The sequence below is a fragment of the Mangifera indica genome, chromosome 3, assembly GCF_011075055.1.
Source record: "Mangifera indica cultivar Alphonso chromosome 3, CATAS_Mindica_2.1, whole genome shotgun sequence".
NCBI classification, from domain to species: Eukaryota; Viridiplantae; Streptophyta; class Magnoliopsida; order Sapindales; family Anacardiaceae; genus Mangifera; species Mangifera indica.
The window spans coordinates 3,949,335-3,969,067 of record NC_058139.1 but is presented as its reverse complement, the minus strand read 5'-3'; the positions used below and the strand labels follow the sequence as shown (position 1 = coordinate 3,969,067).

The following is a 19,733-nucleotide window of genomic DNA, read 5'->3' as shown; positions in this document are numbered from 1 at the left end:
AAAAATAAGCATAAAATCATTATTTTATTATTAATATTAAAAAATATATAAAATTTATTTTTTTATAATATAAAAATTAATAATTTCACTCATATTTAAAAATTTTTAATTTTAAAAATAATGTTCTCCTTTTTAAATTCCAAGGTTCATTTTTAACGACTCTTCCGCGACATATCCAGTTGAAGAAGAAGTAGCGTACATCTCATGCAGAATCAGATCATTTCGTAAACATGTTTTCTTTTAATATTAAATCCTCCTTAGACTTCCGTCTACAATTCCCAGTAGAGAAAATAATGTACCTTACAAATTTCTAGTAACTAATAAAGTATGAAAAACTAACTAAAAGGATCATAAAAATGTGCAATAAAATTATCCAGAAATCCCGAATTTTTATACTAGGCCTACTTCTCACAATTTAAATTTTTTTAAATAATTAATAATACAATTTAAGTATATGAAAATAAAAATTTTAAAAGAATTTTATTGAGACGTAAATAAAACCACTTTTTATCATATTCTTAAACCTGCAACTATTGGGCTTTTATCGGCTCATCTGAATTCCGAAACCACGACTTCATCTTTCATACACTTACAAAACCCAGAACTAACGTACTTGAAAGCAAACTAACGCCCTGGATTTCTCTGAACAAGACGTGGATATGTTCGGAGAAGGAGGAGGTGGCGACTCTTCGGCTTCTTCATCCTCTTCATCCTCATCAGCCTCCTCATCTCGATCGTCCTCATCGTCAGCTTCTTCCTCATCCAACGACAGTGACGGGAGACAGCCCAGCAGTGGCAGTGGAAGCGCTAGTAGCGGAGAAGAGAATGGAGAAGAAGTAGACAAACTTACTCAAATTAATAACTGCAACAATTATTATTACGATAAGGCCAAAAGACTTGTTCCCACCCATGGTATACTGTAATCCCAAAGTCTAACTTTTCAATTTTCAAAAACTTAAACATTCAATTCATTACTCAAATTTTATTAAAATTTTAAAATAAAGTTTAGGGTAAAATTGCTTTTTGACAAAAAAAAATAAGAAAACTATAATTTTATCACATTTTTTTTTTTATTACTTACCATCATATCTCTTTAAATAAAACCCTATCACATTTCTCTGGTAAGTATTCAGAACCCATCTGATAGGGATATGACTGACCCAGTAGTACTTCTTAGACGCGTTTTGTGGGGCAGGCTGGAAAAATTACAGAAGACGCGTTTTGTGGGGCACGCTCATTTTCTAGTATACAAATCACGCCACGAACTCTCCTGCCTGCAGGATAAAATTCAGAGGCAAACTAATTTCGGCAGAGAATATGCAATTCTTCATAGATTTGAGGTACGTCGTCCCTCCCATTATAAATCTCACCCTTCTGTTGCTGACATCCCAAGGCGGCAACATCTTGTTTCCACTTGATATTGATTCTAATATGGATCAAATTCAATACCCCATTTTCAAATTCACCTTCTTGATTCTTGTTATTTTTTTGCTATTTCTCTTCCTTTTAACTTCCATCAAACTCCCTGTCACTGCCCATCCGATGTCTGTGCAACCGGGACATTTTTCAGGTCCCTTGGCTTTGTCATTACTTGCTTCATTTCTCTTTCCACCACAGCTATTTTGGGTTGCATACTTGTATATCATTATCTTTTCTCCCTGGCATGAAACGCTATGGTATCTATTCAAATGCATTTTTTTCTGGTTTTGTTACACCCTGCGCTCCCTTCCTACTATTTTCATCACTTGTATCCAAAAACAGAATAACCCTGAACGAGATTTTGCTCGACCTGAAGTTCAGCTTGTTGACGTTGAAGGAAACCATCACATGCAAAATCAACGCAGTTTGGAGACTCTCATTAATGGGTTAGAGGCAGCAGCCAATAATTGAGTCCAAATACTTTTCTATATTTATGTCATAATATCTCAACAATTATCATGTGCATGCTGCTTGGTTTTCAATTTCTATTTAACCATTCTCCGATTCTAGCTCAAGTGAAGGAGACAGATTTTCTATTTCTTCTTTTCCGTAGGAAAGTTTCTTCGGTTCATTGTGTAGTAGGGTGAACTTTCTTGGAATTATACGTGATACCTATACTTATGATGTGTGTGGTGAATAATATTAAAATATTATTTTAATAATTTATCTTTTATTATTTAAGAGTTTGATTAGTTTATAAATAATAAAATATTCTAATAATTTTTTATTAGTAACGGTTATGTGGTAAATAATATAAATACTAATATAATTTTTATCTCATATTAAAATATTATTAAGATAATTTTGATCTTATTATAATTATATCATTATTTATTAATTTTATAAAAAAAAATATTTTTATTTTTAATTAATATAATAAGTAACCTTAACAATATTTTACTAAAAGATATTTAAATAAAATAATAGTTTAATAACTAAATATAATAATTATTGAAAAACTAAATTAATTTTTCAAATACAATAGGTTTAAAGCAAAAATGTCTAAATTTGAATGACTAAAACAAAAATACCTAAAAATCAAACAACTTAAGTGAAAAGGCTCAATTATACCAAAAATACCCTTCATGTCTATTATATAAACCCCTACCTTTCATGCATTCCTTACACCATTCAGTCGGCACTCCACTGTGATAACCCGAATCAACGCTCCACCTTGGGGGAAAATTATCCACCTCGTGGAATCACGGCTTAATTTTCTAATCGAAATTGTCTTTTTTCGACTCACATTTCAACAATAAGCGAATCTATATCTATTATAACACAAATATTCTCAACTAATTCATATAAAACAAGCAAGATTCAACTCACAAAATCAGTTTAAAATAAAAAACCCTAACAAAATAACACCTAAAATCTTCTTTTAATCGATAAATTCTCAATACCAAAATAATTCAAACATGACAAGGGACCAATTATTAACATTTTTTTATCATTTTCATCGTTAGAGAAAAGCCAAAGTGGTGCGGCGGTCACTGAAACTCGTGAAACCTCTGCAAAATTTCAAAAACTTGGACAATGTTATCATGGAAAAATGGCTTGGGTAGTTGTATTGGCTTGGTTTATATGTGAGGACATTTCAATCAATTCACATTTGTTGAGTTTTTTTTTATTTGTGTTAATAAAAATGAGTATTCTTGCTGAAAACCCATAATATTTGGACATTTAATTTAATTTCTCAAAATTATTTATATCTAATAATTTTTATTAAATATAATAATAATTTATATTCATTAATTTTATAGGCAACTTAAAAGTTTTCATTTGTAGTAAAAAAACATTATTTTAACCCAACACACCTTTACACTAACATATATGATATATATTGGGTGGGGTTTGCCATCTTTTTCCGTTGTCAGTAGAAGACATGCTCAATGGATCCCAACAGAATCCAATATTCCTGGAGCCAAGTTTCCTACGTATATATATATTTTCTTGCAGCTGAAAATTACGATAAGAAATTAAATTGCTGTGCTCGCCTTCCGTAGGTCTTCTCTCCGCAGTTAGTTACTTGTCCCAATTGGAAAAGCAGAGTTTACATGTAAGTTGTTTAATTAGCCTAGATAACCGAAGTTCTCGAAGGACATACGAATGTGCAAAGGTATGACTCAAAAACATACTACTTGAAGAGATTATTGACTTTAAATTTAAGGAACAAAAGGAAGTTTCAGAAAAAGGAAAAGCCCAAAAGACTGGATCCAACTCGGTTCTTTTAGTTGTAAACAAAGTTTACTAAGATACGCCTCCTTAATAGTTCCTTTCTGCTGCAGGTTTTTTCCTTTTCCACAGCAGTCCAGTCTTCTTGTCTAGATGCTGCTGCCTTGATAAGGTTATGCTGCTCCTCCGTCAGGTCCTCTCCACTCCAGCTCTTGCCTCTCAGGCAGTAAATTCCAGGTTGCTGCAGATTTGTTGTTGGAACTTTCACACAAGTTTTCAAGGTGCAGACATCGGATACTGCAGTGTGTTTGCTTCTGCTTTCAATTCCTGGATGGAGTTTCTGTCTTCTGGAAAAGACTTCAATTGTATTCTGGATTTGCTTGGGAGGCCTTTTCTTCTCACGGCTGACACCCTGCCTATTTTGACAGCTGTTTTACTATTCATGCTGCTTTGTTTTGTGGATAGATTTTTGTACATAGTCTTTTTGAATTAATTGGGTCTGGTCGCTTTTATTTGTATTTTCAGAGTTAATTGCTCGCAGAGTTAGTTGTTCTCTTCTTGAACTCCATTATAGTAGTAATCGTGATCAATTTTTAAGAGAAGAAATCTTAAACTCGTAAGACTGGTTGAGTTTTGCTTCTTGTGCAGTCCTTCCATTTTGGAAGGATGTGTTTAAGTTATTCCCCATATTTCTCTGTTAAAGGTCCTGTTTTCTTTTTATATATACATTTAATTACCGGAATGAAAAAACAAAACTTTGATTTCTTTTATGATTAGAGGCTCTCCCGGACCTCGTGCCACAATGGCTTCACACACAAGCGAAATTCTCTGTAACACTTCTCATAAAAAAACACTCTCGTTAAATTCAATCATGAGAAAAGATAATTTCTTACCCTCACAAATAGGATCAATATTGGCGTACACGTTTTATCTTACATTTTTCCTTGTTATAAAGAAGAAAAAAATGGAAAGTCTACGTGTAACTGATTTTTTTTTTCAGAATAAGAAAATAATTTTTTACATCAAATATAATATAATTACAACCAAGTTTTACTTCTAATTTATTGTTTAAAGCGGGTTTCACATATATCAATTAATTTTTAAATATTATTTATAAGTTTTAAATTTGTTTAATAAGTTTTAGGTTCATCATTAATGTTCTTAGTTCTAAAATTTTAAATTTTATTTGTCTCTTAATCTCAAAATAAAGATTTGAACATATAAAATAATAATAATAATATTTATTAGAATAATATTTAAACCTAATTTTTATATATAAACAACTATATATCATTATGTAATTAAATATTTAAAAATTAAAAATAAAATAATATATAATTATATTATAATATATTATTATTTGTATATAAAATCATGTATGTTGTGTTATTATAATGATTTTGCGTCTTGGAATAAGAGATTTTTAACTTGGATATATAATGGACAAAAACCAGTGCACAATTTTAGAACATTCTTAGATCGAATGTTGCCATATGTGAAGAACACCTTTTTTTTCACTTGATAACGAGAAATAGATTTATCTCTTTTACTTTGGTGTATACAGATTTGGACATTATCGGTTTTCTCTACAATAATAGAGAAATAGTAAAAAGGCACTACCCTTTTGTTAACTTAACCTTTCATATTTAATTTCATGTTTCAACTTTTCAACCCATCATCTCAAATTAAAGCAAATTTAATGCAATTAGAAAATTAAGTGATAATTCGATGCATCTAAATATTTTTATTCCTTAAAAAAAAATCATGAATTTTTTAAATAGTATTCAATAAATAATTCATAGAAATAACTGGAAGGGTTACACATGGTTTCACTTAAAACCTAATTTTTCAAGACAAAATTCTTTAAATCCTTTGAGGATAGTAACACTGCAATGCTATTTCTACAATCAAATTAACAGTAAAATTAACAATGACATATAAAACGGTAACTAATAAAATTGAATTTGTTTTAAGATTTTAGTAAATTTAATATTAGTTTCCGCAAATTAAATAACAACAAAGTCAGAATATCAATAAGTAAAATAAAACAATATTGACCTTGTGATCGAGAATAAAATATTTTTACTTTAATATGATAGACAAAAATCCATTAAAAAATTTTAGAATTGTATTATATTGAATATTGAGACTTGTGTAACACAATTTTTTTCAAATAGATTTGCCGACTTTATTAGGGTATATGATGATTTGAATCATGTCTATTTTTTACTATAGACCAACCAATTAATAGTAAGAAAGGCACTATCTTTCTATTATGATAAACTAAATCAGGTCTAAACTATAACACAAGAAAAAAAAAATCTTAAAACACTGGAAAACTTATCGATAACATTTTTGGAGGTTGAAAAGAATTGAGAGAACTCTCAAAATATTTATGTGTTAGAAAAGGAGAGGAGAAGTTCTCTTTTTATACTGCTCATGAGGGAAACAAAACTTTGAATTTCACCGTTAAACTGAGATAGTGGATGGAAATAAACAATTTGGTGTAGTGGTTACCTTCTGTTTTTAGTCCTTTGTGCATATCATTTATATATAGTGCAAACCCCTTTATAAATTAATATGGTGTAGCCTTTCTTTGATAATTTCCCTGAATAAACTCTGTTGAAGACTTAACATAGAGAACATATGAGATAAAATTATGGGACTTGTCCTTCAAATGAATCGAGATTTTGCTTTTCCCCATAGTTGGCATCTTTACCTTAATTGTTCTCAAATTCAGCCCTGAACTAAACGAGTTATCCATAATCCATCCCAGAAAATATACCCTTATTTCTACACATGTGATTATTACAGTCTGTATCTAAAAACCACTTATTTTAATGTTTCCCCCTTGCAAAACCACACGCCATCAACAAAGTTTCTGAATTTTCTTCACTATTTTCCCCATGAAAAATCATTCCATGAAGTTTTAAAAAATTTGCATGCAAACCTATAATGGTTCGAACCAACGACTTGTAAACTGCTACTTGTTGCCTTTGTTGTTCTGAGATCCTAATTTGAAATTTCTCATTCCCTTTGTAAATATTTATCAACATATTCCATGCCCGGTAATAGCTGAGCAATTTTTTCCATTAACATAATGTTCAATTATATTATTGATTTCTTTGTTCTAGTGTTAATGTTGGTTGATCTGCTGATATAGTAAAACTCGGGTCTATAGTCTCCCATAGATATTCATATTAAAAAAAGTGTTGCATCTGGCTTTGCAACTCAAATTTACTATTTCCATCAAACTTTGGCAGTTGGAAAATAAAAATTTAAATTAACAAAAATAATAAATTAGACTCCTATTAAAACTAAATAAACTTAGTCAAATTAAAGGGACATGTCAACTTTAATAACCTAATTATACCATATACTTTATATTATCGATTATTATAATTGAATATCCTAATGGGTATCATACACTTTTAAGTTTTAATTATCATTTCTATAAAGTTCACTCCAATAAATAAATTATATTAATAATGGAACACTTACTTTTCCTTTTTAACTATACATCATGGGATGCATGTCAATGCCGAAGCCGAAGCCGAATAGCTATAGATGTTAAAAGAGATATGCATAATTTGGCTCAAATAATAAAATTAAAGTAAATATTTTAAAAATTATAATTTAGTTTGGTTTTATTGATATAACAGTTTTGTTTGAACTGATAAATTAAAAATAAAACAGTTTATAGTGTGGGTTACGGTTTGAATAATTTTCAAATCGAACTAAACTATATCTATAAAGAGAGAGAAAGAGAGAGAGAGTAATGCCACTATGCGTAACAACTTTTTAGTACACAAATGTATATATTCATTATGTATATCATCATGTGATTATATGTTATTTTATCCTTAATTTAAAATCATTCAATCACTTAACAATACACATCAAGTGTGTACCTATTTGTGTACATAAAGTGAGTATATATATATTTGACGAAAAATTTCTATAAGCAATTAGGTATACCACTTATTATATATATATATTTTGTCACTTTTTTTATATATTTACTGTATATGTATTTTATATCCATTTTACATATTTATTATATATCTTAAATTATTATGATTTAATTATTATTTATTAAATATGAAATATTTGAAATTGAATCATTCTTAATAAATTTAAACTAAATCAAATCATATTCTTTTTCGTGTGATTTAATTTAAAAAAAGTTTTCATTTTCGTTCAAAAAAATTCTCATGATAAGCACCGTGGTGTCACTCTCATCGCTTGCATTTTCTCATGCCCTCACATTTTCGCTGGTTTTCCAAAATTATTTAATTCTATATACATATAATAATGTTATATTTACCCATTTTTATATTTATAAATAAGTATATATATAATTTATCAATATATAATTAAATGTTATATTTATACATGTGTGTGTATTTATTTATAATTGTATTTTCCAAAAAATTTTATAAGCAATCAGGTATATCACTTGTTTACATATATAAATATATATATATAAATAAATATATATATATATATATATAAATAAATATATATATATATATATATATATATATATATATATATATTTATTTATTTATTTATTTATTTATTTATTTATTTATTTATTTATTTATATTTATTTCATATTTTAAATTATTATAATTCAATTATTATTTATAAATTACACAATATTTGAAATTGAATTATTCTCAATAAATTTCAATTAAATCAAATCATAATTTTTTTTAATTTGGTTTAGTATAAAAAAATTTTCAAACTTTTTTATTTTCGGTTTAGTTCTAAAAAAATTTCTCTTGAGCACGTTTGGATGTCACTCTCTCGCGTGCATTGCTTTTCTCCAGCTTCCACTTGTTGCTGGCTTTCCAAGATTATTTAACAATTATTATAGCAACTAAATTGCCCCGTTATTTCCCTTCGCAATCCTCAACCAGATCAGCAGTTGCCTCCAGTCGGTTCTAAATTTTTTTTTTAATCAGTAAATGTTTCTTGGCTTACTTATTTTATTATGTTGACTCGTAAGTCATGACTACGTAGATTGTACTGGTTGTAATATAAAAATATTAACTTTATAGAATAATCATAATATATTATATTGGAATGGATACTATTAGTAATTAGAAATTAAAAAAGATATTTGCTTCCGTTATACTTTAGTATAAAAAAGTTTCAATAGCCTAATGAAAATGTATGCAATTCCCTTGTTGATAAGATTCACGTTATTTTTGTTGGAAAATAAAGTCTCACGTATAAGAAAAATAATATAAATATGATAGATTAGACTTTAATACTAGTTAATTGATTTTGTGTAATATGAATTTTGATTTATACATTTATAGACCTAATATGTATTCTGATATGATATCGGAGTTCAAAACCAAATGAGTAGACTTAATAATCTAAAGTGATATGAGTCTACACACTTAGTCAAACAACACAGTGGATCTAATAATTATTACACTTAAAAAATGATATTGAAAACTAAAGTTTTACATCTAATAAGAATAATAAATATGAGCGATGATATATAAATATAATAGATTGAACCTTAATACTAATTAATTAATTTTGAATAATATAAATTTTAATTTCTATATTTATAGCCGATATTATATTATGGCAATTTCCAGTGACAAAAAGAAGTTCTAATTTACTACTCTTACATTCAATTAAAGGTTAGTTTGATTTTTCAGTGATTAGAATTACACGTCAATTTAGTGGGTTATATAGACTAGCTCTGTAAAAAGCCAGTCAAATCCAACAATACAGAATTTTTTGAAACAAAGAAACTTGGTGGATGCTACCTAGTATTTCCCCACTTGTTCTTTCAACACTCACATGTAAAACTAATGTTATTATTCATGTTATATATACTTAATCTTGCATGTATGTATGGATTCGGGAAGGAATAGAAATAAAAGATGAAGGAAAAAGTGCGGCGTGAATGTGAGAATTGTTAAAATAAAACAAAATAGAGGCAACGATGCTTTTGGTTATTGATTAATTTGTGTTATTATCAATACAAAAGAGTGAGACAAAATAAGAGAAAACTTTAAGCATATAAAGAATGAAAGAAAGAAAAAGTGATGATGCTGCATTTCGTTGCTGATTGTTATTACTTATTATTAAATCAATTAGAACAAGCCAAGACAAATTTGTCGTTGCTTGTTCCATAAGCAACTTAATCTCTCTCTGAGGAGCAATGGGTCATCCCAATGGTCATCTCAAGCATGATAATTTATGGGATATTGAATGGGAAGGGGAATGAGGTTGTTCTAGGGAGAACAAGCCAAGACAAAGAGCAGAAAAAGCTTTTTAGGAATGGAATATCTGTTATATCAAGTGAATTGAAGAATATAAGTTGGGGTATTATTGTATTTGGATGCCCACTATATAAGAAAAACCTTGGTTTATTTAGACTATTGAAAAGATTCAATTGCGCGTAATTATATCATTCAAATTTTTCATCAAGTAATATTGATTATTTATTTGTTGGATGATTATGATGTTACACTGTAAACAAATTTTGGAACAACCGACCAAGAAAATTGAGATTGAGGAACGATGGTTCAAGAGGATTTTATTGAGGGAAAGAGAAAAGAGAGTTGAATATACTTATGATTTTTAATAAAATTATTGTATAATTTTATATATAAATAATAATGTGTCACTATATGATTGAATATTGTTTTATCTTTAATTTTTAATAATCTAATCATATAATAATATATCATTATTTGTACATAAAATTATATCAAAAAAATATGTATATAACAGTAATCTATCATTTTTATTCAAAATGAAAATATGACACTGACACAAATAATGTTGTACAGGGGTTTATTTATGGCTAACGGGAAAATGGAAATGTTACTTTCCGTTAACTTTGTAACTCCGTTAATGTACCAAGACAAAGGGAAGTTATTTTAGTCCAGGTATAGCAGTGTATAAATCAGAAGAGAATATGCAATTCTCCTGCACATAAAAATTCAGCAGGAAGCAAACTAATTTCAGTAGAGAATATGCAATTCTTCATAGATTTGAGGTATGCAGTCCCACCCATAATAAATCTCACCCTTCTGTTGCTGACATCCCAAGGCGGCAACATCTTGTTTCTACTTAATATTGATTCCAATATGGATCAAGTTCGATACCCCATTTTGGAACTCACCTTCTTGATTCTTGCTATTTTCTTGCTATCTCTATTCCTTTTAACTTCCATCAAACTCCCTGTCACTGCCCATCCGATCGCTGTGCAAGCGGGACATTTTTCAGGTCCCTTGACTTTGTCATTACTTGCATCATTTCTCTTTCCACCACCGCTCTTTTGGGTTGCATATTTCAATATCATTATCTTTTCTCCTTGGCATGAAACGCTGTGCAATCTATTCAAATGCATTTTTTTCTGGTTTTGTCACACCCTGCGCTCCCTTCCTACTGTTTTCATCACTTGTATCCAAAAACAGAATAACCCTGAAGGAGGTTCTGCTCGACCTGAAGTTCAATTTGCTGACGTTGAAGGAAACCACAACATGCAAAATCAACGCAGTTTGGAGACACCCATTAATGGGTTGGCGGCAGCCAGTAATTAAGTCCATATATATTTCTCTATTTATGCCATAATATCTCAACAATAATCATGGGCGTGCTGTTTGGTTTTCAATTCCTATTTAACCATGCGCCTCAGAAAAGATAAGAAAGTTCTCCGAGTAGCTCAAGTGAAGGAGACAAGATGTCTGTTTCTTTTTCCCGTAGGCAAATTTCTTGGGTTCATAAAGTGTAGGCTGCACTTTCTGCTTTGAATTATGTGTAATACTTACAGTAATGTATATGGGGTTATGAATAATTTGCCATCTTTTTCCATAGTCGCTAGTCAGTCAGTAGTAGACATGTTCAATGGAGCCCAACAGAATCCAATATATATATATCTTTTATGAAGTAGAAGGTTCTGATAAGAAATTAAATTGCTGATCTAGCCTTCCGTAGGCCTTATCTGTGCAATTAGTTACCTGTCTTAATTGGAGAAACTACGTCAGAGTTTATATATAAGTTGCTTAATTAGCCTAGATAACGAGAGGAAAACAATTATAAATTGAGGTTGGTTTGCAGCTAAATTTGATTTACGTCAAATAATTATTAAATTGATATTATTTTATTTATTATTAAATAAAATAATATTATTTTATCAATAAATTATAAATTTAAACTAAAAATTTAAATTGAATTTCAAACTTCAAATTTTGAGAGTGAACCAAATTTCAATTACCTTAATTTTGATCTAACAAATTTGAATCAAACTCAAATTAACTTATTTTACATTCAAAGTTAACTCAAACCAAATCTATTTGAATTGAGATTGATTCATATCTATCTTTAATTTTAGGGTAATTAATTAAAATAAGCAAAATTTTAAGCGTTTATACGTTTTTAGGCCACCCTAGAAAAGTTTTACCAAAATAAGCAAACCGTATTTTTTTTACCTTTTTTACCCTTATGTTGAAAAACCAAGTAAAAATATTTTTTCTGAGAATGTGCGTCGGTTTATGGTGGTTACGATGGTGGCTAGGGATTTTACACTGAAACCCTAAATATGTCGAATTATGTATATGGATGTTTTTGAATGTTTCGAACGCTTAAAATGATGTAGTTTCAATGTTAATGGATGTCTGGAAGTGTAGCCGTTGAGAGACAAAAGCACGCAAATTTACAGTGTCACGCAAACTGCGCAAATTTACAGTGCTGCGCAAACCTGTTCACATCGCGCAATCATTGTTTACATCACGCAAAAGTAGATATCATAGTCTGTGAACAGTATTTTTTGCGCGATTTTGCAAGCAGTTTGCGCGATGTAAATAGTATTTGTGCAGTTTGCGTGACACTGTTTACAGTTTGAGTGACACTGTTCACAGTTTGAGTGATACTGTTCACTTTTTGCGTGACACTGTTCATTTTTTACGCTTTCTTTCGTCTCTCAACGACTACACTTCTAGGCATCCATTAACATCGAAACTACATCATTTTAAGTGTTCGAAACATTCAAAAACATCCATATACATTCAACATATTTAGGGTTTCACTGTAAAATCCCTAGCTACCATCGTAATCGCCATAAACCGACGCACATTCTCAGAAAAAATATTTTTACTTGGTTTTTCAACATAAGGGTAAAAAGGGTAAAAAAAATACGGTTTGCTTATTTTGGTAAAACTTTTATAGGGTGGCCTGAAAACGTATAAACGCTTAAAATTTTACTTATTTTAATTAATTACCCTTAATTTTACCATTACAATTTATGCATTATTTATTTGTTTATCAGTTTGGCTTAAAAACACTTTTCTATTTTTGATCCAATGTATAAATTACACAATTTTTAATGTAAAATCTAAATCTGTTATCCGAAATTGAACTATAAAAAAGGCAGAGTAGTCATTTTCATTTTCCAAATTTTTTTAAATGAAAAAAAAATCTTTTCTTATTTTCTTTCTTTTTGTCCTCCCCTGCGTTACCACCCAAGTCCAAGCTCAAAAGTCTACCCATTTATTATGGTCAATCTCTCACCATATTCAAACGGCGCCGTCAATCCCACCCACACTCCACCTCATCTCTCCGTCTCCCTGTCATGGCTCCAATCTGCTCCTTCTCCCACGCACGAGCTTGTAACCAGCTGCCCTTGCCTAAATCCGAACCGAAAAATATATTATTTAAAAAATTAATTTGGACTTTGGTTCAAGGACATAGAAAAACTAATTTTTTTGTTTAATTATCAATTTGTCTAATTTTTAAAATTAATTAATCAAATTGAATTGGTTTTAAAAAATTAAATAAAATTTTAATAAAATATGAAAATATTTTTGAAAAAATTGATTGTAAGAGATTGGAAAAGAAAACCAACTTGTTTTGTAGATTTGTTTTAAAAATAGTAATAGATAATATGATCAATTCAAAAAAAGAAAAGAAAAGAAAAGGTAATATAATAATTATAATTTTATATTTGCTTTAAAACCTTTTCCCAAAGGTGTTAAACTTTAGGTGAAAATGTAAGATTTATACATTAGTGGGCTAATTGGTTGATAGCAATAATATATTATTTTGAGAATTAATCTTCTTATTATTAATATTATTTTGTTTAATTTGTAATAACAAAATATTTAAGTAAAATAAAATTTTAATATTTTTTATTATATTTAATTAAACCTAATAATTATTTATCAAATTATTTTTATTAAATATTATAATAATCTATATCTGATAACCTCTTTAAATAATTTATTTTTATAATAATTTTTTTTGTTTTAATAATAGAAGAATTCTTAAACCAAATACAATGGAAAAGGTTGAAAAAAGTTGTGGGAAAATGTTGCAGAAAGCTCTGGAGCGTGTTTGCGCACTTCAACTGGGTTCATCATTCCTTGCAGTTCCTTCCGACTATTAATTTACATCTTCTGTAACAGCGACAACACAATGAAGAGATCCCAGAATCAGTTCCCTCTCCAGTTGAAGTAGAAGTAGCGTAGATCTCACGCAGACTCAGATCCTCCTTAGACTTCTATCTACGATTCCCCGTTGAGAAAACAATGTACTTTAGTGTGAATAAAAAATGTTGAACAAAAAGGATAAAAAGAACTGCAATAAAATTATCCAGAAATCCCGAATTTGTATACCAGGCGTACTTATCACAGTTTAAAAATGATGAAATAATTGATATACAATTTAAGTATATAAAAATAAAATAAATAAAATTATGTGAATAAATAAATTATCTAAATTTTTGTGCAAAACCATGACAATTTATGATTAAAAGATGTAATGGTTTATCTTTTTTATTTTGAAATTATCGAATCAAATATTATTTTAACAGATTATATAATTTATTTATATAGATAATATAATTTAAATAAAATCTAATAAAAATAAAATAATTTTATTAAGACTTAAATAAAACCACTTTTTTCTCTTAACCTTTGATTAGACCTGCAACTATTGGGCTTTTTACGGCCCATCTGATTTGAGAACCCAGGTCGCAACAAAAAGACTGAGAATCAGATACGGACGACAGTCCCTCACCGTCCGGGGCACCATCCAAAGCCACGACGTCATCTTTCAGACACTTACAAAGCCCAGAACTAACGTACTTGGAAGCAAACTAATGCCATGGATTTCTCTGAACAAGACGTGGATATCTTTGGGGAAGGAGGAGGTGACGACTCTTCGGCTTCTTCGTCCTCTTCATCCTCATTAGCCTCCTCGTCTCGATCGTCCTCATCCAACGGCAGTGACGGGAGACAGTCCAGCAGTGGCAGTGGAAGCGCTAGTAGCGGAGAAGAGAATGGACAAGAAGTAGACAACCTTACTAAAATTAATAATAACAACAATTATTATTACGATTATAATGATAATGATAGAGGGTTTTATGGCGGCTATAAAGAAGATGGTGATAAAGATCTATTTGGTTCTGATAATGAAGATTATTATAAAACCCTTGCCACTAGTCCTTTCCCTATACTTTCTTTTTTTTATTTTTAATTATATTAACTGCGTTTTGATATTATAGCTATTGAACTTTGGAGTATGGTCGTTTGGGTTTTATTAGTTTTTATTACCTATTGTCATATTTATGGGATTTCTATTTACTGGGCTTCATTTACTCTGTTGATTTCACTGAAACCTCGGCTATCTATTTAGGTTAAGTAGTGGACATTGTGCTAACCTCATGTGGCTTTTACTAAATCCTTCTTATTTGTTTCATTTGAGTTGTTGAGTCACTTTCTTCATAAGAATTCGGGGCTTTTGCATTAGGTAGATGGTAGAATTTTTAGTTAAATTAAAGAATAGATCAGTTTTTGGGTTTCTGTCAATCATGTTTACGGTACTGAAGCTGTGTTTAAGTCACATATTGAGGGATTGACTTATAACTGTGATGGAATATATTTAGATACTTGTTTGATAAGAATTTGGGGTTTTTGTATTACGGTATTGTGCCTGCATTTTCTTCATTTAGTACAATGTTCCCTTAGTAAAGTCATAGGTTATTGTTTTAAATCAGAGTAATGAATAAACTCTAAGGAAATGGTTGTTTGTTCATGAAAAACGCTTGAAATTATGAGAAATTGGGAAATCTGGGAAGTTTTTTCATAAACCTTGGAAGGAGGAGCATACGGTCCCTGATATTCCACTTTGTAGTTGTACAATCATTTCTACATTCAACTGCATGAAGTTGTCTTGAATGAGGAACAAAACTAAACTGACATTAACTTCTTCTGATTTTTTTTTTTTTTTGCTATTTCTTTTTTTCCTTTTTGGCTTTCTTTATCATGTTCAACTACTCATAGTCCAACGTTATTGCTGTCTTTCTTTAGAGTGCAACTTTATTATTAGAATTTTTTATTGATAGACATGTTTTTTGAAATCCTGTTGATAGACATTTATGGAAGCTGATGTAGACCAAGATGGCAGCATAGATAAATCTGAATGGCAAAATTTTGTCTCTAAAAACCCGTCATTGTTAAAGATCATGACCCTCCCATACTTGAGGTTAAGTAATGGTGTAGTTTGCGTCTAATCTTTTGCTTTCCTAATCTCAGTTGCTTCCTACTGATGTCACCTTTCTTAAATGTAAATGCAGGGATATTACAACTACTTTTCCAAGTTTTGTTTTTAATTCAGAAGTTGACGACATTGCTACATAACTGAAACAGGATCAGCTTAGAAATTTAGTGTGTTATCTTCCCCTTTTTGATTTTTGAAAATTAACTGCAGCAGAAGGGAACTGTGGTTTGATGTATGACTGAGTACAAGCTTTATTGAAATACTCAGCTGAATGTTAAGCTTTCTGATGGAAGCAATATATAATTTGTGTAGTTAATTCCCAAATATTACGGTGTAGGTTTAGATTGATCTGATTATTATATTTATTTTTTCTGCATTAAATATGAATACAGAGTGATTCAAAGAATGTTATATAAAATACACGTGTCTGTTACTCTATGGATGGTATTATTCATTGAATACACTGATGCGAAGATGATCTGAGCCCAGGTGCATGATCACCCGATCAACCCCTTTGTTTATTTAGCTTTTCTGAATGTCACTTTGTGTTAGTACTATGTTAACACTGAAATTTGGACTAGCAACATTTTGATCTTCACCAGAAAACAGCCGGAGGACCATCATACCTTGGCCGATTATTACATTCAAAAGGGGTTAACACTAAACTTTTTCCTCCGACTTTTCTACTCAAAATCAAACAATAGGGTTTTTTTGATCTATTTTTAAATAGGGTTTATTGGTATGATTGATGTTTAGTTTAACATTTTTATGAAAAATCAGAGATTATAACAAAATTGTGTTTAATTAAGTTAGTTGATATAAAATGGTTGGATATGATTTACATAGAACCTCTCAAGTTTAATTTTTTTATCACAAAATAATTTGATAAAAATTAAAAGGATGTATTATCATGTCTAAACTAAAATACAAAATATTTACTGTCCTGTTACTCTAAAATCAATACCAATTTCTTTATACTTGTTTTTACCTTTTTATTACTTCAATAAGCGGCAATTTCACATAGTATCAGGATGAACAGCAAGCGATATAAGAGACTTTCAGCTATTTCACTCTAACAAAAGAAAAACATTAATTCAGAAATTCCTGGAAAGATGAGCGTTCATTATTTAATCTTTGACATGACATACAAATACACAAGAAATTTTAATATCTTAAAAATTTATAAAAAAATATATATATATATATATATATTTAATATGAAAAACAAATAAAATATAAATTTAATATGTTTTGAGTTAAAAAATCTTCTGTCTTTGAACACTAACATTGGCCTAGACTCACCCTCTTGATTGGTTTAGGGGGCTGTATAATGAAACAAAGCTTATTAACTAAGTAAATTAACATATTACCTTTGCTAACTTTTGTTAAATGATGTTTTATATGCATAAATAAAATTATATATATAAATAAATTATATAATTAATTTATGTATAAATTAAGATAATAGTTTATGATTAAATAATGTGATTATTTACTTTTTTTTTTATTTCAAAATTATCTAGCCAAAGATTATCATATCAAGTTATATATAAAATTTTATATAATTTGTTTGTATATATAATATTACTTTTTTTTTTTTTTACTAATTTAAACATCAATAATATAGTTTAATATTTCGAGTGATATTATATATACAAATAATAAATATAAATTTATACATAAACGATAATATATTATCAATTATTATTATGTTTTAAATTTAAAATTATTTAATTATATATATTATCATTTATACATAAATTTGTGTTCCTTGTTAATGTATAACACCATCCACTAAATCTCATTTATATTAAATGAACATTTTACACATGATGAAATCAAGGAAGCTATCTAGCTTATAATGTTAATATGGAAATTTGAAATGACTATGACTCTTAAGTCCTAATTTTGACTCGAAGAAAAAGAAAGAAAGTAGATAGAAGGGGAAATTAGTGATTGCCGTGAAGGTTCCTTAACTTCCTCCTGTCACAAATTCACGTAATAATATTGGTATCAAATATCAATCAATTCAATTATTATACTTTCAGACAATAGCCACGCAACTGAAAAAATATATATATATACATAAATAAAATATATAATTTTATAAATAAACTAAAAGGCTTATTTTTAATCAAAATTTAGTATAAATAAAATTCATATTTATTAATCTTTTAAAATTTAAATATCTATTTATTTATTATTTATAATATAATATTTAAGATTTTAAAAATTATCAGATATAAGTTTAGATTTAGATTCAATTTTAGGTGTAAATATGTTTATTTATTTTATAAATAAAATAATATTTAACTAAATAATAATATATTATTATTTATAAATAAAATTATATGATAAATAATTTGATTGACAAAGGATAAAAGTGTGTACATGGCAGCATATTTTAGCTTGTTGTCACCAAGATCCAACGGTAATTATATTCAAGTTTTAAGGTTCATATCCTTATCCTGCTTTGTGCCCCAAAAGCAAATTCAGTCTCTGGTCAACTTTATTACCTGCGACTTAAGACCTACTGTTTAACCAATTGAATAGTTCTCTCTCTCACTCTCTTTGTCTCTTTCTCTCTCTTTCTTTCTCTTTATCTACCAGGTGTTCGACTCCAGTTCTCATAAAGAAAATCTGATGGCTCTGATTTTGCAACTTCTTTTGTTAACTATTACGCGGGGGGCATAAATAAATCGAGCCGAGCTCGGCTCGGCTCGATTCCAGCCCACTATATAACCCCTTCACGCTACCAACCCTGCACATTACATCTCCATTCTCTGAAGCAAACTAATATCAGTAGAGGAGAATATGCAATTCCTAATAGATTTGAGGTATGTCGTTCCACCCATAATAAGTCTCATCCTCCCGTTGCTGATACCCCAAGACGGCAACATCTTCTTTCTACATAATATTGATCTCAATATGGATCAAATTCGGTACCCCATTTTGAAACTCACCTTCTTGATTCTCGCTATTTTCTTGCTATTTCTATTGCTTTTAACTTCCATCAAACTCCCTCTCACTGCCCATCCCATCACTGTGCAAGCGGGATATTATTCAGGCCCCTTGGCTTTGGCATTACTCGCGTCATTTCTCTTTCCACCGCATCTCTTCTGGTTGCATTTTTCATAATCATTATCTTTTCTCCCTGGCATGAAATGCTTTGGAATCTATTTTGTTACACCCTGCGCTCCCTTCCTACTCTTGTCATTACTTGTATCCAAAGACAGAGTAACCCTGAAGGAGCTTCTGCTCGACCTGAAGTTCAATTTGTTGACGTTGAAGGAAACCACCGCATGCAAAATCAGCGCAGTTTGGACTTGGAGACACCCTTTAATGGGTTAGCGGCAGACAATAGTTGAGTCCAAACATATTTCTATATTTGCCATAACATCTCAATAATAATCATGGGCCATGTTTGATGCTTAATTGGGTCGGCCCAGAAAGGTAAGAAAGTTCTTTGATTCTGTCTGAAGTGAAGGAGACAAGATTTCTGTGTGTTTTTTCATTTTTTGTCAGTTGGAAAATTTCTTGGG

At 29.5% G+C, this 19,733-nt stretch overlaps 1 protein-coding gene and 1 long non-coding RNA gene across 2 annotated transcripts in view; both read left to right on the top strand.

Annotated features, from left to right (window-relative positions):
- The first annotated feature begins 659 nt into the window (after positions 1-659).
- Positions 660-19,733, top strand: part of LOC123210803 (NAD-capped RNA hydrolase DXO1-like) — a 22,287-nt gene continuing 3,213 nt past the window's right edge. Inside the window, exon 1 of the mRNA XM_044629287.1 lies at positions 660-739. Coding sequence (XP_044485222.1) covers positions 660-739 — 80 coding nt within the window. The remainder of the gene's footprint in view (positions 740-19,733) is intronic.
- Positions 15,402-16,515, top strand: LOC123211273. Its single transcript, XR_006501381.1, has 2 exons — positions 15,402-16,176; positions 16,268-16,515. It is a non-coding gene; the product is annotated as an uncharacterized LOC123211273 (long non-coding RNA).